The following is a 25,604-nucleotide window of genomic DNA, read 5'->3' on the forward strand; positions in this document are numbered from 1 at the left end:
ACATGTTGTATAATATTAGATTTTCTTGTGAACTTGTTTGTTTACAATCAACCATGTAACTAAAGCTTTAGAGCAGATCTGCCTCTTTCTGTCTTTCCCACAGCCTAAAGTTATGTCTTAAAGGACAAGGTAACCTTTTCTAAGAGTTTATTTTTATTAATTACAGGTATCTGATATACAGCACCGACAGTTTATGCAGTGCTTTACATATTGATTTCTACAGCCCCCCCCCCTTTAGCCCACTTCAAGAGATATCCACTATACAGTAGTTAACAAAAATAGACCTCCTGCACTGTCACTATACCCCAACCCAAAGAAAAATATAAACCCAGAAAACAAAAACCAGGAATAGCTGCTAACACCTATATTACCTCTAGCCCAATTTATCAGACTATCGCCTACTCTGCTCACTTTTAGGCGATCTCTGAAAACCTATCTCTTCTGGGAAGCCTGTCCTGCCCTCCGCTAATACTGGAATCTTCTACTCTTCCAACCAGTCCATCCCCCACAGTTAATACCTTTTGTACCACTAGCCCCTCCCTCCTAGATTGTAAGCTCCAAGGAGCAGGGCCCTCAAATCCCTCTTGTATTGTTGCTGTATTGTCTCCCGTTATATTGTAAAGTGCTGAGTAAACTGTTGGCGCTATATAAATCCTGTATAATAATAATACCAAATAGTGGAGAAAAACAAAACGAAATTGGTGCTGCGCTAATCGTCTATAAGTGTATAAACACTAAATACAACTGATGAAAAAACAAAGATAACGGTGAACAAAACAGTAAAGCGAATAGAAAAAAACATGAAGTGACAACAAATGCGTAACCAGAAAATACATAAACGATATTCAATGTGCAAACAATGAAAACTCCACTATTGCAAGTTTAGTTCACAATTTTTATGGCACAGTTGTCTTTTTTTGTCTTTATTATACATGTCATTTTTTCGCTTATGCATTTGATACTTACTTGTTATCTGTTATATTGTGGATTACGTCCTCTATGTGGTATTATATCCATGATCACGTGTCTGTTGCCACTTTTTCACGTTTATGTTCATTTATCATTTGTTCACTTAGAGCATTTTGTTCACCATTGGTGGTCTTGCCCACCATTTTTCTTACAGGTGGTATGTAGCACCCCTGTCCACTTTTTTTTTCCCCACCTTGCAATAGGGGAGTTCTCATTTTTTTGCACATTGAATATCATTGTTTATGTATTTTCTGATTTACGCATTTGTTGTCACTACTCCTTCACGTATTTTCCATTCTCTTTACTGTGTTTTTTTGTTTTTTTCACCATTCTCTTTGTCTTTTCATCAGTTGTACATGGTGTTTATACACTTATAGAGGATTAGCGCAGCACCACTTTTGTTTTGTTTCACTGTACAGTGGTGCCTTTTGCCTCCCAGCTTTTGCTCACAAATAGTCCAAGCAGTATAATGTGATCTGCCCTGCCTCTTTTTCTATTAGTTTGTTTAGTTTGTGTTGTATATTGATTTTGACACATGACAAGGCATGTGAAAACTTCAAAGTATATCTAACAGCATGGCCAGGCTTGCCACATAGCAATTTGTTTCGCAGTATCAAGGAACTTTGATTAGAGCACCAATCAACTATTGCTACCTGAGAATCTGCTAATTTACATTGTCTACCTTGTCATGCATGGTTTTCTGTAGCTGTGCAACTGACGTTTTAGGTAGTGTATGGGGTTAACCAGCAAGAACAAAGTGATACATTTATTCTCTTTCAGTGTCCGTGCCTTGCCGCAATGCACATATGTGAATGTATCCTTAAAACTACACTGTATTGGAGTACCACAAACCAAAAGTGCAATTTAATTAGTTTTTAATATTCAAAGCATATTCCCCCACCTATCCATTTTTCCCTGCTTTATTTTGCTGATAAATCACTTAGAAAAACACCCTCTAGCATTTCTGGTTGTGGCCATCTTGAGTAAGGGCAGATGATTCATGTAGCATTTACTTCCTGGAATCCGTCTGCCCTTAGCTCAGACATGCAGGCAGGAGGATCATTTGCCTAGGCATTGGAACAAGGAATTAACTTAAGAAATGTAAAAAAATTAATTATCTATTTACTAAAGCTAGCAACATAAGTATTTAAAATAGCTAATATTAATTGAGAGAGTGACTTGAGAGACCACTTTTAATGTAAACCTTTGAGCCGTACAAAAGCATTCCAACCTCTGCTTGCAACAGATAGCAGGCAGAGCTAAGTGTTTACATGTAAATAATGATGTCCTGCAGATCACTTTGGGATTTTGAAAATTAGGGAGCTTTGGCTTGCTGACAATGCCCAGCTTCTATGATTGTTGGGTTTGGCCTGCTTCCTGTGCGTAACTTTAGACTATTGAGGTTGCCCATTCTTTTAGATTTTTCCTGTAGCCTCAGTATTGATTAGTGAGTTTTTCCATACTTGGAGTGTGGCTAAAGTAGTACTAAATGTCAGGAATTTTTTACCTTTATGCATTCTCAATATCAAAGTAAACATTCCCCAGTGCAAATACAAGCCCCCTTGTCTCCAGTGTGCACAGATATACATATGGTCTCTTTTTTCACTGCCCCTGGCTCCAGTTACCGCTTCCTGAACCTCTGGGTTGTGGAGCATGCTCCCACTGTGTTTCAAATGCATGGGGACATTAGGGACAGTGCATCCTACCTAGCACTCTCAGGGAGGAGGGGGTAAAGGAGAGTGACTTGTTGCCAGGGCTAATTGCATCTGTGCATGCAAAAGGACTCATTCACACTGCCAACCTTGGAGTGCGTACATACAGGTGGTTTATGGGCCCCTGTAAAAATGAAGACATGAGTTTCCAGGCTAACACTGTACTCCGGGTCACTCAGATGTAAGTGTGGCTGTCGTGTCTTTTTATGGTTCCTTCATAAGAAACAACTAGAATGTGATTGCTATGGAAAACCTGGCTGTTATTTTATAAGTGTAGCCCAATAATCAATTTTACTCGTACATATCATCTGAAGGACAGCTTGGGAGGAAAAACGGGAGCATTTAGCCCTCCCCCCTGCTCTGTCAGTCTTACCCTAATCCATGTTCCTGTGATCTTCCTCTTGGTGAATATAGCAAAGGTGACCAATCTTACAGCTGTCCCATCAAACAACATAAACATGCCCTCCTGGCCTGCAGCCACTAGTGTAAAACTAGCAGGAAAATGGGCAGCGTCCACATTGTTAGGATGGGATTTAGGTACTGCCATAAGTACCCTTGCACTCTGCAGCAATGAAGACTGGAAGAATGGGACTCCAGGCCATTCCATTTATGTATTCAATGCAAAATAACTTTCAGGCCTCCTTCACACTAGAATTCTGCCCATTGAATTTGTATAGGTTGCTACTGCAAGAGACAAAGTGAACAAGCATGATTTGTATATTGTGATGTGCTGCCATGCATTGTGCTAGGTACGGTGAAAGGCACTTCATTGTATCATGTTACGCACCATTGTACGCATTTTGCAGCAATGCGCAAGTTTGATTGGGCCCTCAGTGTATTTTTAGGATGGTACCCTGATCTATTTTTATATGAGCCTCTTGTAATCTTTATCACCAGAAGCATTGAAAAGGCTTGTGTAGACATAGGCAAATGGAAGCACAACATTCTTGCCTTTGCATTCACTTTGACTTGTTTGAGAAAGAAAAGCAAGTTGGATGCGAACCGTTGCCTTTTTACATTGGCCCACAAGCAGTAAGGCTCTATTTCTTTGCCTAGGGATGTTAGTCTAACACTTATATGCATTGCTAATAGGACTGAACATCAATGTTATGCTCTTCCTTCACTATCCAATCTGAGGCTTGGTATTGTTCTTTAATTCCAGTGGAAAAAAGTGAGGTCCGGGACCGGGCTGTGCTGTCTGGCAGGCAACAGTGAATCTTGAGTGTGACTGAACAAAACTACAAATCCTTTGGAATGTATAGCAGTTAATGTGCACAGATTGTAAATCTGTATTTCATTACTTGCTTTTCTTTTTTACTTCAAGTGCTAGCTGTTTGTCTAGCTACAAATCTGTCTTGTTAACATGGAGATTTTATATTGGAGCCTGAATCTGTTATTTGGTATTCTCCCTCATTTTCTAGTCTAGGTCTAGGTAGCTGTTCTCTTGTTGTGGATTCGGGTGACCAATGAGGGGTTAAAGTTGCTAGCAACTTTGTGCCTCCTTTTACCCACACAGTGGGGTCTTTTTCTGCTGCTGCTTTTTTCTTTGTGCCTTTTCCCCAAAAGGTCAGTCACGACGGCTGAGTCAGCCAGAAGGACAATGAGCCTCATTTCTTATTACTAGAAGAGAGCCTTTTCTGTTTGACTTTTGTTAGCATAATCTGCTGACTCGTCATCAGGCGTGACACGCAGGGAACGTCACCCATGGAGAAGGCTAAATATAAGTTAATCTTTATTAACTCCATCTCGTATGGTGTTAAAAGTTTGCCAGGTTACAAGAGTTTGTTTATTCATGTGTTCTTTACATGATACCTGTAAACTCTACTGCACAATCAAGAACATAACCTTGTGTATAAGTAAGGCTAATTCCTCATGTCCGTGTATGTTCAGACATGTGGTGGTGTGTCTTCTTGAAGGTGTGGCCATCTTTGTATGTGTTCAAGTGTCATGTATAACTTTGAATTTTAGATTGCCTTGTGCAATTTCTGTATAAAACTAGCAGTAGTGTGCATGTTCATTGAACATAAAAATGTAAAGGAACAACTGATTACCTTAGATTGTGCACCCCTGGAGGGTTAGGGACTGATATGAGTGTACAATATGTATGTAAAGCGCTGCGTATATTGACGTTGCTATACAAGTACCTGAAATAAATAAACTGATTGAAAGAGTCCAGTTTGTGAATCTTAAATCTCCTAACTGAAAGAAAACCACTCCCTCTAAAAGGCAGTGTAATCCTGCCTGTGCTAAACACCAAGAGAAATCCTCCGAAAACTGCTGAGAAACCGATCACTGGTGCCGTACAGGTCTCCAACAGACTGTCAGTTTAATCTGTATGATCGTACCTCGTACAAGCAGACAGTTTAACACTGACAAGAAGACTTAATGAACTATCACAGCGCTCAACAGCGCCATGGTAGTTTATTTAGAACTACAAGCCGACATTCGCAAAGGTTGTTGATACTTGTAGTTCATTCACAGAACTCTATGAATGAATGACGCGGCTGAGTGGGTGGAGCCCTGCACGGCCGCGCTGTTTTAAAAAAAAACCAAAAAACTGACAACTAGTACGGGGAACTTCTCCTCATACTGCTGTCACAGGGAGGGGGGGGATCAGGCAGCGGCTGCAGCAGTAGGAGCATGTTACATGTGGGCAGTACAGTAGCTAAATGGTTAGTACTTCTGCCTGGCAATACTAGAGTCATTGGATCGAATCACAACCACGGCACCACCTGCCTGGAGTTTGCTTGTTCTCCCTGTGCCTGTGTGGGTTTCCTCCGGGTTTTCCAGTTTCCTCCCACGCTCCAAAGACATGCTGGTAGGTGAGTTGGATCCTTTCTAAATTGTTCCTAGTATGTGTATGTATGAATGTAAGTTAGGGACCTTAGATTGTGCACCCCTTGAGGGTTAGGGACTGATGTGAATGTACAATACGTAAAGCGATGCAAAAATAGACAGCGCTATAGAAGTACCTGTAATAAATAAATAATGTTATACCCTAAAAACGAGTGGAACATATAACATGTTCCCAAAGATGAACTTATCCTTTAACTTTTTCCAAATAGACAAACGCAGTCTAAACTTCGTTTATTAAAATGACCCTGTCAGTAAAACAAAAATAATTGTTTGGAATAAAGTGCACCTAGAGTTGCCTGCACACACTAACTATAGCATGTTAGACCTGCAACTACTGCCAAAACATCCCATTCTGATCAGCAAAACTCTGACACTTCGGGGTTTATTTACTAAAGCTGGAGAGTCCAAAATCAGACTCCCTTCTGCATAGAAACCAATCAGCTTCCAGGTTTCATTGCCAAAGCTTCATTGAACAAGCTGAGGTTAGAAGCTGATTGGTTTCTGTGCAGAAGGGAGTCTGATTTTGGACTCTCCAGCTTTAGTAAATAAACCCCTTCATGTCAACGTTGGATCTGCCCACTTTGTTCTACCATCTACACATTCATATTGGCCTAACTTCGAGTAAAGTAAACTTGTCATGGAAGACGTACAGGGACAGTAGTGCAGGCACAGCAGTTTTCTAAAGATTTGAATAGGCCATAGCCATATGGTTCAGGAAAGGCCTCCTTTTAAGTCTATGGAAAATGATTGTAGTGTAGCTGCGGACAGGTATTCTGCAACATGGTTGTAAACACAACAACGCACCTGGGTGGGTGTGGGCAGATTAGAATAGGTTAAAGGGCTGGGGAGTTTTATTTATTTAATTCACGCTTACTTACAATATTTTCAGGTACCTTTTTTTTAATTGCCTACATTTTGTATATACTAGCAGCTTAGCAGGGCAAACTTTCTGAAGGAAGAGTTGATCTCTTTAAATTCCCACTCCGGATGTAATTTGAAAAATGTGCATCCTGAACAACTGATCGGCAGTTTTTGACTTTGTCAAAAGTCAACAACTAAGCCTTCATCTCTACTCTCGTGGAGCAGTGATGCTAACTCTGCCTTTCAGAGTATGATTCATGTTACACCCATATTTAGGGTTTAACATGAAACCTCCTCAGAGTCCACCCCCCCCCCCTTCACAATTCAGGGGTTCTTCTCCACACCAGCTCCTGTAAAATTTTAATTTTTTTTAGCTGTGTATGGCTCCACACAGCCTCGTCATGCATTCACAGAGAATTGTGAATGAAACAACTACATGTAGTTCTCAATGGAGCACAAGTGTGGCATCTTCACTGTCCTTGTAGTCCATTTAGATTTTCTTCAGTTCCTTAACTGGAATCCTTTTACATTGGTATAGACCTGAGCTGGAGGAATAGTCTGTAGGAGCATTCCACCTGTGCTCCACAGCAGCCAAAGCGTGCACATTTGCAAAAACAATTACCGTATTTGCCGGCGTATAAGACGACTTTTTGACCCTTGAAAATCTTCTCAAAAGTCGGGGGTCGTCTTATACGCCGGTACACATGTTAGGGGGGGCTGCGGCATTAAGTACAGGGGTTTGCAGGGGTTGATGTCTCTTACCTGGATCCAGTCCCACGACGATCCGGTCCAGGAAGCGCGGCGTCTCCTTCAGTTCGGCCACTGGATGTTCGTGCGGCTGCTCGGCTCCGCCTCCTCACCGGTGATTGGCCGCCAGAACTGTAGCTCAGGAAAGGCACACAGGCGGCCAATCACCGGCGAGGGGGCGGAGCCGAGCGACCCCGCGAAAATTGAGTGCCGGAGCAGCAGGTAAGGTTCTGTGTAGAGGTGCTGCTGCAACCACATATGCTGGCTGCAGCAGCACCATACGAGAACAGGGTCAGCAAGTCTCAGTGGGAGGAATAGTGCCCCATCATTGGTGTCACTGATACCAATGATGGGGCACTATTCCTCCCACTGACACCAACGATGGGGCACTATTCCTCCCCCCCACTGACACCAATGATGGGGCACTATTCCCCCCCCCCACTGACACCAACGATGGGGCACTATTCCACCCCCCACTGACACCAATGATGGGGCACTATTCCACCCCTCACTGACACCAATGATGGGACACCATTCCTCCCACTGACATCAATGATGGGGCACTATTCCTGCCACTGATACCAATGATGGGGCACCATTCCTGCCACTGATACCAATGATGGGGCACCTATTCCCCCCACTGATACCAATGATGGGGCACTATTCCTGCCACTGATACCAATGATGGGGCACTATTCCTCCCACTGACACCAATGATGGGGCACTGTTCCTCCCACTGACACCAATGATGGAGCACTATTCCTCCACTGATACCAATGATGGGACACTATTCCTGCCACTAATGCCAATGATGGGGCACTATTCCTCCCACTGACATCAATGATGGGGCACTATTCCTCCCACTGGTGTGCATTGGAAGAGGGGTAGTCTTATACGGCGAGTATAGCCCAAACACTACATTTTAGCAGGAAAAGTAGGGGGGTCGTCTTATACGCCGGCAAATACAGTACATGCACCCATATTGCAAAAACGTGGAATTCTCCTTTTAATCAACAGTCCTTGTACTATACTTTGTGCTGCTAAGATAAGCCATAGTTCCCAGATGTTTTGTTCCACTTTTGTATTCATGTTACATGCCAGGCCAGTCCAGTCGTCTTTTCATCTGTCTGGGATGTGTTGCTGAGAGGACTGTTGTGTAGGAAGGGACTGGTCAGCTGCCTTTGTCCCCAGTGCCAGTACATATTCTTGCTGCTCACAGAACTGTGCTCTTCTGTAGACTGGGATGACTGGAGAGCTTCGCTGCCTTAATTCTGTAAGTTTTCATAATTTGTCACAAATGCTTTGGCTATTGACCACTGAATTGGATAATGGGTATTTCATGTTACGTTTTGTGTTTGTAATAGTTTAGAAAAGGTACTAACCAATCCTTTTAGCATGAATGAGGAAAGATTAGAGGAACTGAATTTATTTTCTCTTGAGAAGAAGAGATTAAGGGGGGATATGATCAACATGTATAAATACATCAGTGGTTCATATAGTGAAATCGGTGTAGTGTTATTCACCCTGAGGTCATCACAGAGGACAAGGGGGCACTCTTTACGTCTGGAGGAAAAGAAATGTAATCTCCAAATATGGAAAGGTTTCTTCACAGTGAGAGCTGTGAAAATGTGGAATAGACTACCTCAAGAGTTGGTTCTGGCCAGCTCAGTGGATTGCTTGAAAAAAGGCCTGGATTGTTTCTTGGATACACAGAATATAATTGGATACTAACATTTATAGGTAAAGTTGATCCAGGGAATATCTGATTGCCTCTCGGGGGATCAGGAAGGAATATTTTTTTTTCCAAGCAGGAGCAAATTGGATCATGCTTTGCTGGGGGGTTTTTTGCCTTCCTCTGGATCAACTGTGGGTGTAGGATAACTTTTTTTTTTTTTTTTTTTTTTTTTTATATATGATTGTACTGGATGGACTTTTGTCTTTCACCCAGACTAACTATGTAACTAACTATGAATGGAAATGGATAGAAAGCTTTGAATAGGGAGAACTGTCCATAGCAATAATACATTCCAAGGAATGTTGAGTGCCACCTGTAAGTTCTGAAGTGTATTTTCAACTTGGCTGCTCTGATTGTACACCTGTGCCAGAAAAGACCATTAAAACTTTAACTGTGAGATTTATAGGGCTTAATTCAGTTTTATTGCCAAAACTTGTCTGGAAGAGTATTGATTCCTGAATCAAAGCACTGATGAGTTGACATCGTTTATCACATTTGGGAATATCATCAGCTTTTCATCACCATTCACTGCAGTGACAAATGTGGGTAATGGGAACCCAACCACACTGGCTGCATTGATTTAGTTTGTCATCTCCTTTTCTAGACTTTGCCTTTAAGTATCTGATAAGGCTCCACTTGTTTAGTGCTATTATTGGTTTTCATACAAAAATCAGCTTGTAAAAGCGCAAAACAGATGTAATGACTGTGTTCTATAATATTTCCATACAAATTTAATGTCTCTTGGCACATCATATGGACTTTAGTATTGACCTTTTGATGACACAGCTCTTTGTACTACTCACTGACAGGCTATTCTATGCTATATGATACTGATGAGTATTACCATCCCTCCAGTGACCTAATAATGCTGCCATGTGAATGAATTAGAGAAACGTTAAGTCATCTTTCCCGTGTGAAGGGATGGACGCATCCGAGAAGAAGATATTAAACACACCAATTTTTTTTTTTGTTCATCTTGGGCTGCAGAAAAATCTTTTACTTTTTATTTTGTTTGCTTGGCTATGAAAAGGCAGGGCTGCAGGACTGATTGAAATCTGGGATAGAATACAATAAATCCTTCTTTGGAGGATTTAATGGCTAGTGCGTCTTCAAATGCTTTAGAGGTGCATGTGACTGTACCCCATTATGATGCTTCTCACATGGAGAGCAGCAGTGCAGGACCATTGGAAGCCAGTCTGAACCAAGTGTAGGTACTGTCATATTTTTCACTGTGCCGGAAGCTCATTTGTTTATCAAGAAATAAGGAACATACGCTCACTCACACGTGACATAACTTTGCCCTTTAAATAGTATGGAGATATTCTTATTTGCATTTGAAGTTTTGTTGTGTCTTCAGTGTGTTTGGTGATTTGCATTGATGAAATTTGTTATCATAGAGCTTTGCTTTTTGTACTTTTAGTGTTCCTTATTCACCAGAGCTGAACATGAATGATAATGGTTTTGTACTTATTAAAATATGTATTTATTTACAATTTAACCTTTGCTGCCATCAAAAAATATATATTTGGACTTGGTCTGGAATCAGTTGGATTTTATTAACTCTTACTCTATCTTGTATATGCTTATGTTCTTTTTTTTTTCAGTTTGAGCGACAGCTTTTTCATGGTGAAGGGTGCTGCCCTCTTCCTGCAGCAGGGCAACTGCTACCAAGGACAAAGGAGTCTTCTACACTTGCACAAGAATGCTGGTACGGGGTGGCCGTAAGGTCAAAGGATATCTGAGGGATACAGGATCGTTATTGGCTTTGCAGCTAATTGTGTTACTTTGATTCCTTGGGGCAGATCACATGCATGCCTTCCAATCTGACAAATGTTTCAGAACGTAGGTCTTCCAGCTGACCTCAGGGGAAAGATGAAACAATCGCTTGAACTTTAATGGAAAGTGCTTTAGTTCAAGGCTGAATATTTTATTTATTTTCTTTTATTACAACCCCTTGTTATATTTCTTCCACATATACTTCATTTTTTTTTTTTTTTTTTAGATTTAGTTTGTATTTTATTTGAAAATGTTACTTGTTGCAGTTGGATACAGCATATTTGTACGTGGTGTATCATTTTTCATATATATTTTTAACAGCTTATTCACACCAGCTGCATACACTACGGCATAATCACTGGTGTGCCAAAGTGCTGGAAACTGTGCAGCACACTAAACCCCTTTCTTATTGTTAGAACATTACTGGAATGTCTCAAACTTACATTTTATTTAATTTTATTTGGTCGCAGTGCATGCAGTAGTTTTATGTATGTATTTTTTAGTGCCGTGTGGTGTGGAATGAAGCTCAGGTTTCACAGCTAAATGATACAGTAGTTATTCAGTGGATCAGGACATGTTTAGATCAGGATCAGGTCAGGATTTTATCCTGTTTACAGCTGATGATGTGCAGTTTAGAAACTGTTCTCATAGAAGTCAATAGCCTGTTATCCGCACCTGAACCGAACTGCACATAACTCTTTTTTTTTCAATCCGCACTGAATCCACACGGCCAGTGCTCATTACATGCCTCATGAAGGGGACCTGCGCGGCGCTGAAACATTTCATTTTCTTTTCTGATGTGATCTTTTTGCAATAAAAACCCTTTTTGGACCATATTGGAGATCCATGGTGTGCTGGTGAATATGTACCTTTTGCCTATGTTATTTCACATGTAATGCGGATTGGATGCGGTTCAAACTGCATCCAATCTGCATATATGTGAATTGTCAACTGCATACATGCATGCAAACTGCCTTGACTGGTAACAAGGCTTTCTGCCTTCCCTGTACATTGAGACTGTGTAAAGCTGGCCATAGATGCCATACAACAGCTTTTCATCCACACATGAGGTGGATGGAGGAAATCCCCCTAATGTTGGCTCTGTTTGGAACATGTGTACTCCTTGGATGAAATAAACAGAAATTTTATTCATCCTCACATGGTTCCCGACTTTATCTACATAAAACTAACCTGTAGGTACAGTGAATATCTCCTAAACTTGTCGGATTCAGCCAGTGATGTCACCTGCGCATTTGCGGGAGAGGCGTCATCATTGCTCTGCCATTCAAGCAGCTGCAGCTTGCGAACCCCGGAAGGAAGACCTGGTGAAGATGGAAATCCTGTCAGTGGTGACAGTGCACCGCTGAAAGACTTTGTTTTAAGTTAAGATGTCATAATGTGCTAGTATGCTGTGCATACTAGCACATTGTTGCGTAAACCACACGGTGCCCATGGTGTGTTTGTTTCCGTAAAAAAAGAAAAAGTTTACTACCGTTTTTAAATCCTTGTTCACACAGGCAGTTGTAATTGCAGTGAGTTTGTATGCACTAAATGTGGTGCAGTGCAATTTCAGCCCATTCAGGATGAATGGGCTAAAAATTGCACCGCACAAAACTGCATGTGAATTGAACAGGAACACACAGCGTGGTCCTGTGCAATTCCCGGTGTTAAACAGGCCTAAAAGTGAAACGCAGCAGATTGATTTTAAGTGCTATCACAAAAGCAGCCCATGTAAACAAGGCATTCTTGGGCAGGTGGGCACATGAATAACCTAGGAAACCACGCATTTTACAGTGATATGTTCTTCTGTGGCCATTGTAATTCAAGAGACAGACTTCAGGCTGTTTACGCTTCATCTACTGTATAACTAAATTTGTCTAAAATATGGAACAAACCCTTTTTTTGGGACTTTAAAGGCACATGTATACATGAATTACTTGAATAAATTGTACTTGAATCATAGATCATGTTTAATGCAGTTTTGGAAACAATTTAAACCAACACGTTTTGCCACCTCCAAGAATCTCCCAGTTGGGGCCATGGAAAGAATACACTGCTCCAGGCCACTCCCAAGGGTGGCAAGAGGGGACACTACAGGGGCTTAACAGATATTAATTAGTTATATATAAATAGGGCAAAAATGCCCGTGATTACATCCCAACAAAAATTTGAAAATTAGCATACTTTAAAATAGCAATAGTTTTGCCTTTTTAGTTATACTTATGCTTTTTTTTTTTTTTGCGCTTTTTTTTTTCTAGGAGATCTACCTCAGCACCTCCAGGTGATGATAAATCTTCTCCGTTCTGAGGATCGTATCAAACTGGTAAGATTCACCACATGTACATAGATGCTAACTTTTTTTCTTTAAATTAGGAACTTTGACTACTCATCAACAGTATTAAAATTACAATTTTATAATGGAAGATTCTTAAGGTTCATGTAAAGGAACTGCCTAGATCTTTTACACATTGTCATGGCAATGTGTGTAAAGTAAGCACACAAGTGTTTTTTAGTTTTTTTTTGTGTAAATGATTAGTAATAGCTGTTTATTGTAGTTGAAGAACACAATGCCACCTGTAGCCAGAGAATAGAGAAGAAAAGGAAGGATAAATTTAAAAAAAAAGGAATGTTTTTAAAAAGAATGGGAAAGAAGGAGGGTTCAAAGGTTATTTAAGATACAAGTTCATCTTTGCACAAAAGATGACAAGGTGAACTGACATCCTACACCCTCCCTGGTGCATGACCACTTTGACCAATCGGAATCACTCTTATCCATCCTGGAAGCCCTAAAAAAAGAAGGGGAAGATATCACCGGACCGCTGCATCAGCAGTGTGGATATTGACTGCTAATCATCCATGGAGGTAAGTGCAGCAGAAACTGGGGAATGGGGAGGCACCTTTTCATTTTTTTTGTGCCTTTTATTTAGGGCAGGGTCCCCAGCGCCCAGGTCATGGACCGGTACCAGTCCAAGGCCTGTTGATAACTGGGCCACCCAGCAGAAGGTGAGTAGCGACAGCAGTCTGTGACAATCCTGTCTGGACCATGCCGGTGTAACATAGTAGCCTGCATGTCCTCTCCCTGGTCTCCTGCCCTCTGCCCTGCTGATAGGATGATTTCCCCAGAGGGGCAGGAGAGCAGCAGATCGGGACAGAGCGGGAGTCTTTTCATATTAACAAGTGGGTAATCGCCCTCCCGTCCCCTGCCCTGCTAATAGCATGACATTGTTGGCAGGGCGGGAGATCTGGGAGAGAACACCCAGGCCAATAACTGCCTCTGCCCTGCTGAAGGTAGGACTCTGCAGGACTGGCTGAGATTGAAAGATGGCACTGTGATGTAAAAGACGAAAGAAGGGCCATTACTGCAAGGGCACTGTGATGGGGAGGCTGTGATTGCCAGGGGCACTGTAATGTAAAGGGGCACAGTGATATAAAGGGGACTGCACTGCAAAACGGCACTGTGATAAAGGGAATTGCACTGTAAAGGGGCACTGTGGTATAAAGCGGACTGCGCTGTAAAGAGTACTGTGATCTGTCATGTGAAGGGGGAACTGAGAACACTGTGGGACTGCTTTAAAGGGTGAACTGTGATGTAAAGAAGGACTTTGGACACTGATATAAAGGGGGAACTGTGCTCCGTGACTCAGAGAAAAAACAGACAAAAGAACATTCAACTTGAAATTTTGGGGGGTTTTTTTGGTGTTTTTGTTTTGTTTTTTTTGGCCCTCTTAAAGTCTATGGTCAACCTTCAAATGCTTACAGAGATTGTTTGTTTGTTTGTTAAAGGCTGTCCGCCTGGAGAGCAGCTGGTCAGATCGTGTGCGTTACATGGTTGTGGTGTACAGTAGTGGGCGGCAAGACACAGAGGAGAATATACTTCTGGGGGTGGATTTCACCAGTAAAGAAAGGTGAGTTATACAGCATGCAAACTGTTGCAATTCCTACACCGTTCACCTGATTTGGATGTAAATACCCTCAAATTAAAGCTGACAGTCTGCAGTTAAAGCACATCTTGTTTGTTTCATTTCAAATCCATTGTGGTGGTTTATAGAGCCAAAAATGTTAGAATTGTGTCGATGTCCCAATATTTATGGACCTGACTGTATCCACTCTAACAGCTTGTTTTCTGCCCCAGTAAAAGTTGCACCATCGGTATGGTTCTGAACTTATGGAGTGACACCACCATTCGCCTAGATGGAGATGGGTGAGTTGTGATCTTCTTCTATTACTGGTGGTATTATGCAGAATTTATTTAGCTCAAACAGTTTGCATGGCACTTTGCAATATAAGGAAGAGAGTACAGTTACAGTACAATTCAAGAGGGTTGGGAGGGCCTTTCTAAAGAGAGCATAAAATCTAATACTGTTTTTTTTTCCCTTATTGTGAAGGAATACAAGTGAAACTGCTATTTGAAACATGTTTTTATTGTTTATTGAAATACATAGATTATTCATTGTTGATGCAGTTAGTGAGTACATACCAGCTTGTTTACTGCATGAAACATTTAAATATCATTAGCTCATCTGTGATTTATACGGTGAAACAGACATATGAGTAAATACAAATGGTACAAAGTGAAGTGAAAAGATGACTTAAATGTCTGCTGTCCTGTTATAGGCTAACTTTTTATAATGTGTTGGCAAAGAGGTTTTTTGTTGTAATACATTTTCACTTAAAAATGTTTCATATATTTGGGTGTTTTTTTCCTCATTGTAGCCATCAAGGGGCCTTAAGCTGGCCATACATTACACGATTTTCTTGGCAAATTTCCTTTCAATTTACCTTTTAACTTTTTGTAGTGCAAGGGCGTGCGTGATTGCAATCTGGGCGTGTGTTTAGACTTGATCTCCTATTATGGTTTTGATAACTCTAAAGGAAAATGTGTACAAGTGAATTGTATAATGTATGGCCAGCCTAAGGGTTGTTCCATTGTGTTTGCTAATTGAGCTGCTAATAGCAAAAAGTGTGTGGGTCCGTCCTGCTATGTCCCTCATACTGCCCCCTGCCTGCACTGTCTGACAGGTATGTGGGTGTCTCTGTTCCTGCCTGGACCTAATGAAGTTCCACTACATAGAGCCATTCCCAGCGCTGCACACAGAGGCAGAGCAAGATGTAACAGAAATACAGCCACACCTCCTTCCCCACATTTTTGATTGACAGCTTTCAAGTCCGCTTGGTTTTGGCTCTGTGTCCCTCTCGGGAATAGCAGCATGTACGATTGTAGTTCTAAACAAGGACATAAACATAGTGAAGCGTCTGGTGGGCTTCAAAGGCCTGGGCAAACACAAGAGGCACCCACATAACTTGGTTTGGGAATTGTGACCAGGGGGCAGTATGAGGAGGAAACGTGGTGGAAAACCTTTATAAAAACAGCAAGAGCCTGTAAGTTCTGCTAATATTTGTTTTGATATTAAAGCTGACTCACTTTTTTTAGTATAGTTGGGGTATTAAAGTTTTTTTCACTACTCGCAAGCAAAAGGAAGCAACAGAGAAGGCACTTGATGCTTGCAACTTTATTTGAGCTGGACTTCAGGCAAAGAACTGAATACACTGATAGAAAAAACATTTATGGGAGCTGTTATACCTTTTTGTATTTCTGTACCTCCAGTCCTGAGATCTGTACATCTCTGCCACACAGCACAGCCCTGTCTGGCAGAGAAAAATACCCAAGTTTACCTTGCTGCAGTTAAAAAAAATAAGGTCCTAATCCCCCTCAGCCTGTGATTGAACAGTGAAAGGAGAAGAGGAACTTTGCTAAGCTTCTCTTTCTGTCACTGTGCTTTCTCCTTTGTACGCATGTTTTTTGTCAGCTCATGAGCACCACTGATTGGTTCATTGCTCAGTTCTTCCTCTCCACTGTCTGAGCTTTGCTGTACACTTGATTGAAAGAGGCTGGTACCAAGTCAAATTCAATTACTTACACTTCTTACTTTTATATTAAAAACACAAAACAAAAAAACCCCCACACAATTAATAAAGCATTAGGTCCCTTTCGCATAGGGCGATTTTTGATCAGCTTGTCGCCCAAAGAGGAGCAGGAGCTTCTTTTGGGTGATAAACATGCATTTATTGAAGTGAATGTGCTGCTCTATGCGTAACATGCGTTTCTGCATTTTAAATTGTGCTTTAAAAATTGTGAATAGAAACAGTTGTTTCTGCTACACCAGGTTCGAACGGGGCCTTAAGAGTATAGGACTGCATTTATTGATGTCTTTTCTATCTCCCTGGAGTTCAGCTTTGAGCAGTTTTTAAAAATACAACTTTTACTCACAATTTTTTAATAAAAGGAAGTGCTTTTTGAAATATGGGTAACTCTCCCTATGCAGTCTGCAACTTGATGGCATGAGATAGAAACTTCTATGGGCGGCTGCAAAAGGAGGTCTTTAGGTAGAGATAATCCTGTCTGACAGCTAGAAGGGGAGGTGCAGTTGGGACTGGAGATTGCCTAAAAAAAAAAAAAAGATACAGGTATCAACTGCTGCATTGTTTGTTTACTAGGTCATATCTTTCCCAGACATTAACCAGAGCCATTTCTGTTATTTAAATATTTAACTGCATCCCCAGTGGATTAACTGCTTCAAAGATTTGCAGGGACCCATCCACGCTTGTGTGTTCCCTATTTGACACTACAAGCAACTCTGTAATAATAAAGTCCAGTATTCTTGCAGTATTGAAAACCCAAATACGCTGTGCCTTGTAGTGATCAAAGAAAGGTAGGTGCACATTGTCACACAGAAAGTCACTCACTGAAACTGTGGACCCTTTCATAAGGAAAGGTCAACATTGCTTTTTTAAATCCTGTAGCATCATGGACAACAGATCACATCATGTAAGCATATTGTATACTGCATAATATGTTCTCTGCAAGTGCTGCTGGACTTTTGCTTATGCAAGGGTCCACTGGTGAGGAGAGTTGTTCCTGAGTGATTATGTACACTTTTCTTGGATCTCTGCAGAACAGCATGTGTGCATTTCATTATGAAATATTTCATTTTTTTTTTTTTTTTTAAGTACTAAACTTCTTTTATTTTCTCCTTGCTTAGTGGATTTAGTGTCAACACTGCAGGGAGAACCCATGTGTTCAAACCAGTATCCGTCCAAGCCATGTGGTAAGCAAGTGTTGTTGTTTGCATTCGTCATCATTATGCATATGCTTGTTCTGATATGCTAGATACCACCAATATTACCTCATTTCTGATAGTGAAGAGGTAATCATAACAGTGTATCATGGACAAGGTAGAGTGCTATTGTTTGTTCTTGTGACTTCCTATCCCATCTGTCTTCCCTGTCAAATTTTTCTTCTCATTCTTTCCAGCTTTGTCTTTTCTTCACATTCCTCCCTAGGTTTCCTAAGGGCAAATGCAAATGATACAAATGGACGGGCACAGAGGCCAAAACTAACTACTTTTGGTGCTTTTTAATTGCTGTTTTCATAGAACAGCTAAGATTAATCATACATGACTGTTTCATCTAAGTTTTTACTGAAATATGCGGTTTCAGCAAATTGTTCATATATTCCAAAAACTTTTGTAGCTGTAGGAATCATTCTTCCACAGGGTTTTTAATGTTGTTTAGCCATCCTTAACCATGCATAGACAAAAATTATGGCATGCGGGCTCAGTAGGTATGTTTCATATATTTGTGATTTTGTGTATAAGCGTTATATATTACTTACTATATGTGCAGTACAATTTCACAATGCACTCAAATGTTTCATTGCAGCTTTATAAATGCATGGTAGATCATTGGAAGATTAAGCCAGGTACTGCACTGACCTTTGTCAAAGATCTTTCAATATGTATACATCTGTCCCTATAACTTACAAATGAACAGACATGCAACACTGTGTAGGACTATGCTGGCCTATACATTGCTTCATTGAATAACACGAAAATGTAGTCCTTTTTCTATTTAATTAAACTAAGGAAGTTTCCATGTGTATTATCTCTTTAAGCGGTAATAAACCCAAAAGCAAACATTGTATTGCAACTTACCAATTCTTGGATGTGATAGTTTTTTTCTTTTTAAAGCTTTCTTTCCTGTATTTTCACGTGGTGATCTGGCCAGTAAGTCTTTTATTTTTTCAAAAGAACAAGCTCTCTTGTAAATGTAAAAATGCAGAGACAAGCCATTTACCACTGACAAGGGTGCTTGCAACGATCAGCTTTTATTTGTTTATTTAAAACCTTTATCCTAAAAGGAAACAAAACTGTTGCTGTAACTGTTTGTGTAACTGGAGAGTGAGCTGGAGTTTGGCTTCAGTGTGTTAGTGTATCTAAATCTGCTAGTACACCTAACACGCCCTTCCCCAAAGACTGACAATGCTGCTGCCCAAAGGTGCCCCTGTGTTCTTTCATCCAGAGTGGGGGCATTCTGATACGGGCAGTGTGTTACTGGCCAGATCATCAGGTGAAAACAGAAGGAAAAAGCCTAAAAAAACAAATGCAGTCACCACATCTAATGATTTGTAAGCTGCAAAATATTACATATTTGGTTTTATGTTTAATACTGCTTTAGAGCTGCCACCCTTGTATACTGGCTAAGCAAAGATGAACTTATTTTTACAGTTTCACTAATAGGGGAACCTGTGTAGTTCATAGTCTATTGTGTTTGTTTTTACGCAAAGGAATCTGTGCAATTTCATACTGCGATCATAAACAGAAACCATTAAGATTTCCGAAACAATAAAGATGTTAAATCAAAACAGAGTGTGTATATATTATGGATATATACACTGTAGATAAGAATTGTGTAAAAGTGAAATAAATGTTTACTGTCCTGCTATTGAAATAGTAATATTTTGAGATTTTCTACCAGCTTTAGGGTATATACCTTTCTTCCTTTACAGATAAGAACCACTGTAGAATCCCACCATACGTGAGGCATTGTGTAAAGTAGAAATTATTTTGGCTGTACTTCTCCTGTGGATTACATGAGTGCAGTCCGTTCTGCACTCCTGTGACCCAGTTTCAGCTGACAGTGGGCTGAAGCCCGCTGTCGGCTGACGTCACTCAGCCAGTCCAGGCTGAGGAAAGATCCGTACTTTTTAAAGTTGGGATCCCCCCAAGAGTCTGGAGCGGCACCTGGCTTAGCCTCTCAGCGAGCTGCTGAGCCAACTGCTCCCTCTCCCTCCACAGCCCAGTGCTCGAGTGAGCGCTGGAGGGGCAGAGCAGACAGCGGTACCAACAGTCACCGCTCTCCGCTCAGAGCGAATGTGAGAACTCAGCTGTCACGTGATTGCTGAGTTCTCACACTTAGAGCCGGCAGGGGACCGATGCAGCATTGGACCAATTCTGCATCCACCTAAGTAAGTATAATTTGGGAAGGGGGGGGGAATAAAAGCTCATACTTCTCTTTTAATGAAAAATGCATGTTTCATACATCATTTTCTGAACACTAAAGAAGGTTAATGATTAGGCAAAGTGTGATGTGTGTAACAAGAATAGCAAATATTAAATACAGATTTATTTATTTTTTTTCTTAATTATCTGCTTTTATGCTTTTTGTGGCCTAATGCATGTTTATTCAAGTCTGTTTTCTCTCAAAATCTAAAACAGGTCAGCCCTTCAAGTCCTACACAAGGCCTGTGAAGTTGCCAGACGATACAACTACTTTCCTGGAGGGCTGGCTCTTGTGTGGGCCTCGTACTATGAGAGCTGTATCTGCTCTGACCAAAGTTGCATAAATGAGTGGAATACCATGCAGGACCTGGAGTCTACTCGGCCCGATTCCCCCATCCTCTTCATGGAAAAGTGAGTATCCTAGTCCTATCAGATTTCTGAATTTGTGTATCCTAATAAGAAGCATTTCTGTTAAATAGCAACATATTTTTATTTTACACGTGTTGCCTAATACCAGGCGTAGTCAATGATCTTGGACATATAAAGGGGGTGGTTTTGAAAAATAGTCATTAGAACCGGGTAAAAGTTTTTACCCATGTATGTATTGTCTACTGACCTTGCTGCACCAAGCACCCATTCAGATATTACTTTAGTAAATACTTTCATTATTTTTGCTTATGGGAGGAATGAAACTTATAGAGTGTGTATAAAGCCAAAATGTGTACGTTTTGAGTAGAATATGGAAATATTACAACCTCCTTTTTAGGTTTTTATTGCTGTATGTGTCCTCCACTGGGGAAATAACTTTACTGTTGGTCATGGTGGTCTGTGTACAGAAAGTGGTAGGAAATCCAACATTTTATGAGATCACAGGGACATGTGGTGAGGTGAAATATTCTAATGGGTAATAACTGTCTAATGATGGATATCCCTTTCTTACTTCCTGCTGTGTCATTGGTACAAAAAGTGAAGGGAAATACCCCCCAATGTTATACAGACAGTAAAAAAAAAAAGGGTCTTAATCCTTTCCTATTCTATCCAGAACTAAAAAGAAAAAAAAGTTTGCTTTGTATACACTTTATATTATGAAGGAATGTTTTATTTTGCAGCATCCGATGGCACCTTTTTATATATAATGTGTGATGGAAATTTTGGTTAAATAATGATTTTTGACATGGTATTGAAATTTGAACTAGGCTAAACTGCAATAAATATCTTACAGATTCCTCCATTCATGTTGCACACCATGGATGTACAAATTTCCTGCTGGGACTTATGTATTTTGACAGCCAGCCCATTCGCTGTCAAATTACCCAAATTGTGCCTTCATCTGATTTTTCAAAAAAGGGAGGGGGCTGATAGGGCCACCCACTTTTTGGATTTTAGCCAGTTCATCAGCAACTGTCCACAATTCAAGCAGTGCATGACCAGTTGTCAGAGAACCCAAGGCATATCTACTTCCTTCAGGGAGTATGCAGATCTTTAGAAACATTTTCTGTGCAATGGGAAGGCACCTTTCACTTCTTTTATTGAGAACAAGAAAGAAAACATCACATGGGATACAGTTGTGCAATACATTACACTTGGCTCTTGTGCTCTTGAAGTGCAGTATACATCTCCCTGTCTGTTTTTGATGTACTCTAGCATTTCCTCTTGTATAGGCCAAGTGAAGGTGAAAGGACTGAATGGGTCATCAAAGCTACTTTGCGGAGTGTCATGATGAGCAAAGACTTGGAGAATGTGACTTGTAAAGAAGTGAGCAGTATACAATCTTTCCAATGCTACATTCCAGTGAATTGTAAAATCTTTTTTTGAGCCCTTTTGTCTTCTTCCTAGATTCGAAATGAGCTGGAAAAGAAACTAAGCTGCAATTTAAAAGAGTACAAAGAATACATAGACAATGAGATGCTGGTGATTTTGGGACAAATGGATAAAGCATCTCTAATCTTTGATTACCTTTACTTGGTATGTAAACATAGTAAATACACACCTACATTTTTGACTTCTTATTTTATAGTAAAGAATTGAATATTTAAGCAGAATTGGTTATTTGTGCGAGTTGGGAGCTGGTTATCAGTCTGTCACTATCCCCCTTTTTTAATCCTATATGTAAGACTTTATTTTCCCTGTGCACTGTAGCCTGCTCAGCTGACATTTTATTGTTTCTTTAACACAGTGCTTAAAATTTCAAGTCCTGAGCTACTAGCCAGGCCTTAAGAGTTATTCGCCACCAGTTGCCTCACCCAACCCCTACCCTGCTACACCCCTAATTTCACCCCTAAACGCCCCCGTAAATTATTTCATGAAATTACACTGTTAAATGTTACCTTCATTACATCAGGGTCCCCAGAGTCCCCCCACATTACATCAGGGCCTCCAATGTCCCCCTAAACACTCCAGCATACTTAGACCATGCACTGCATACAACCATAACTCCCCCTAATCTTTCACTCAAAAACCATAACTCTACCAAGCATATACTACCTACTATCCAACCCCGCAGTACCTCAAATGCCCCATACTCTACCACCCATAATAACCACATAATCCTGAACCTGATCAAACCACCCATACATGTAGGTTTACATACAGACACGTGCACACACACACACACAGACACCTATACACAGACATGTACGTACGTACACACACACACGTACAGACACACATACATGTATATACACACAGGCACATGTACGTACGTACGTACGTACGTACGTACATACACAGAAATACACATGCACACAGACACCTGTACGTGCACGCGGACACATGTACAGATACACACATGTACAGACACATGTACATGCAGACACACACACAGATACATGTACATACACACATACACATGTACACACACCCCTATAAAAAGTTGCAGTACTTTGTTACCTTCACGTACAGAGCCGGGTACTGCACTCTTGGGGGAGGCAGAGAGCACAGCACACAGTCTTTCCTTTGCTTTCACTTTGCTCAAGTACTGAGCAGTCTGACAACTCCCAGTGCAAGTGACAGATCCGACACTGAGTTCCAAGCCTGCTCAGCAAGACGGCCCTGGGGACACACTTGCCCCCACCATAATTTCCACTCGCCAATGCGAGCATGCAAGTGGAAATTTCAAGGCCTGCTTTAACACATAGCTAATTGAAATGTGCTATGCTATTTTCTTAAGGCTTCTTAATAAACTCTGGTCTTCACTTATTAATATTTTATTATTATTATTATACAGTATTTATAAAGCGCCGATAGTTCGCTCAGCGCTGTACATTACAAAGAGGGACAGAACATGTGACAGAACAATAACAATACAATGCAAAACATGAGGGGATTGAGGGCCCTGCTCTTTCGAGCTTACAATCTAGGAGGGAGGGGATGGTGGCACAGGAGGAGATAGCTGTGGGGGATGGAGTGGTAGGAAGAGTGGAGGAGGTTGGCAGGTTAGCAGGGGGTGGGGTAGGCTTTCCTGAAGAGATGGGTTTTCAGGGTGCGCCTAAAGGAGAGGAAAGTAGGTGATAATCTGATGGGTTGGGGCAGGGAGTTCCAGAGGATGGGTGACACCCTGGAGAAGTCCTGGAGGCGGGCGTGGGAGGAGGAGACCAGGGAACTAGAGAGAAGGAGGTCTTGTGAGGAGCGGAGTGTGCGTGCTGGGTGGTACTTGGATATTAGGTCAGTGATGTAGTTCGGGGCAGTGTGGTGGACGGCTTTTTACGTCAGTGTTAGGATTTTGAATTTGATCCGTTGTGCAATCGGAAGCCAGTGGAGGGATTGGCAGAGGGGGGTGGCGGAGATGGAGCGGTTGGAAAGGTGAATGAGTCTGGCAGCCGTATTCAGGATCGACTGAAGTGGGGATAGCCAGCGGTGAGGCAGGCCAGTGAGGAGGGAGTTGCAGTAGTCAAAAGTGGCAATACAAAGGTATTACGAAGTAGTCAAAAACTAAGTTGGCAGTAGCAATACAAGACACCTCACAGGGTTCTGGGGTAGAGGATCATACAGAAGCTTTTTTTACCTTCATGCATAGATTACCTAAAGGTAAAAAACCTTGAGCCTTTAGAACCACTTTCAGTCTAGCAGTTTAATTTGCGTTAATGTTCTTCCCTGCGCTAGAGACTATAACCTCTGATAATAGCTTCCCACAGGGTTACAGCGCAGTCAACCTTGCCTTCATTGACTTGAAAGTATTCTTTTATCTTCAGTTGAGTATTTTTCCAGATATGTTCAAAAACTGTAATAATTTAGAAGTCTTTGTAAACCCTAACAATGAACTTTTCTTATTTACACCCTTATGATCTGCTAAATATACAATTGATATTGTTTCGGTATATCAGTTTGAGAAGTACAAAAATACCTGTTGATTTTGCCTTAAACCCTGTGAGCTAATAACTTCCTGTGCTCTCTGCCTGTGCACAAGGAGGAGTTATGGAGATGAGGAGAGGTCTGTGTTCTTTGGAATGCATCAGAAATCAAAGAGACCAGACTTGACTGGACATGCTTTGGAATTCAGAGGCAAAAATATAATGGGAGGAATTTCCTAAAACTGGAGCAGACAGAATCTGAAGCAGTTGTGCATAGTAACCATAGTAAATCTGCTTTTATTTTCAGCTTTTTCAGTTAAGCTTTTAAAATGAGAGATAGAAGCCGATTGGTTGTCGTACACAGCTGATCCAGATTCTGGCTGCTCCAGTCTTAGTAAATCCTCCTCCCTGTGTTGTCATGACAGAGGAAAGTAGGAGCACGCTATATTGTTGGCACATCAACCGTTATGTTTCTGTTCTTGCTGTGTGTTTAAGGGAATTAACATAGGAAATGTGCATGTATTCCAGATATGTATTAAACATGTTGTGTGGTTTTTTTTTTTGCCTTGAGATATGCTTTGGGCATCCATGCAGGTCTGCATGGATTGCTAGTAATAAAGAAACCGTAATAGGGTTTGACTTGTGCTTAGACCATGATACAGTCAGATTATTTGCTAAGGTCTCCTCTGGAAGGAACTGCATTTGTGCAAATGCATGCTCCATGTGGAAGTGGGTACAGTAAGCGTTAATATAGTATGTATAGTCTCAAGAGACATAGTGGAGGTCTATCCACGTGTCTATTAGATCATTCTAGAGTAGCTTAGGTAAGGCCTAAATAGCAAGAAGAAGAAAATAGAAAAGGCAAGGAGGGAGAGTATGCGTTTTTAGGGCGACATCTCCCAAGAGTCTGGTTACTGTCATAGACCCCCACATCCTAGGTCTGGGTCGAGGGTGGTGTTGGAATTAACCCACCTGGTTAGAAACCCCAAAGTTTTTGGATTTTAAATTATTTCTTGGTTTTGGAGTACATTGAAAAACTTGTATAAAAGAAAAATACTTGCAAAACTTGGTCTCGTGCACACTGGGAGTTAAAAATGAAAATTTTAGGAGTGTTTGACGCTTTTGCTTTTTTTTTTTTTTTTTTTTTTTTTTTTTGCTGCTTCTAAACGCCATCAATGTCAGCCTATATGTCCATGTGCACACTTAGGCAGTTACAGGTGTTTAGAGGCAGAAAAAAAACCCACTGCCTTTGCATTTAGGAAAGCAGCAGCAGCGTTTTTAAGAAAAAATGCTTGACACACCTAAACGTGTTTTTAAAGGC

At 41.0% G+C, this 25,604-nt stretch overlaps 1 protein-coding gene across 2 annotated transcripts in view; it reads left to right on the plus strand.

The window, feature by feature from the left end:
* Positions 1-25,604, plus strand: part of SSH1 (slingshot protein phosphatase 1) — a 66,023-nt gene that overhangs the window by 13,205 nt on the left and 27,214 nt on the right. Inside the window, exons 3-10 of one of the 2 annotated variants that reach the window (XM_089660189.1) lie at positions 10,485-10,588; positions 12,915-12,979; positions 14,440-14,561; positions 14,789-14,857; positions 17,697-17,762; positions 20,211-20,405; positions 21,656-21,749; positions 21,831-21,959. In XM_089660189.1, coding sequence (XP_089516315.1) covers positions 10,485-10,588; positions 12,915-12,979; positions 14,440-14,561; positions 14,789-14,857; positions 17,697-17,762; positions 20,211-20,405; positions 21,656-21,749; positions 21,831-21,959 — 844 coding nt within the window. Of the gene's footprint in view, positions 1-10,484; positions 10,589-12,914; positions 12,980-14,439; positions 14,562-14,771; positions 14,858-17,696; positions 17,763-20,210; positions 20,406-21,655; positions 21,750-21,830; positions 21,960-25,604 lie in introns of those variants that run through there. The other variant, XM_089660191.1, reaches the window with a different exon arrangement.

Source organism: Staurois parvus, unplaced genomic scaffold, assembly GCF_062004578.1.
Source record: "Staurois parvus isolate SC_StPar_1 unplaced genomic scaffold, SC_StPar_1.0 ptg001209l, whole genome shotgun sequence".
NCBI lineage: Eukaryota > Metazoa > Chordata > Amphibia > Anura > Ranidae > Staurois > Staurois parvus.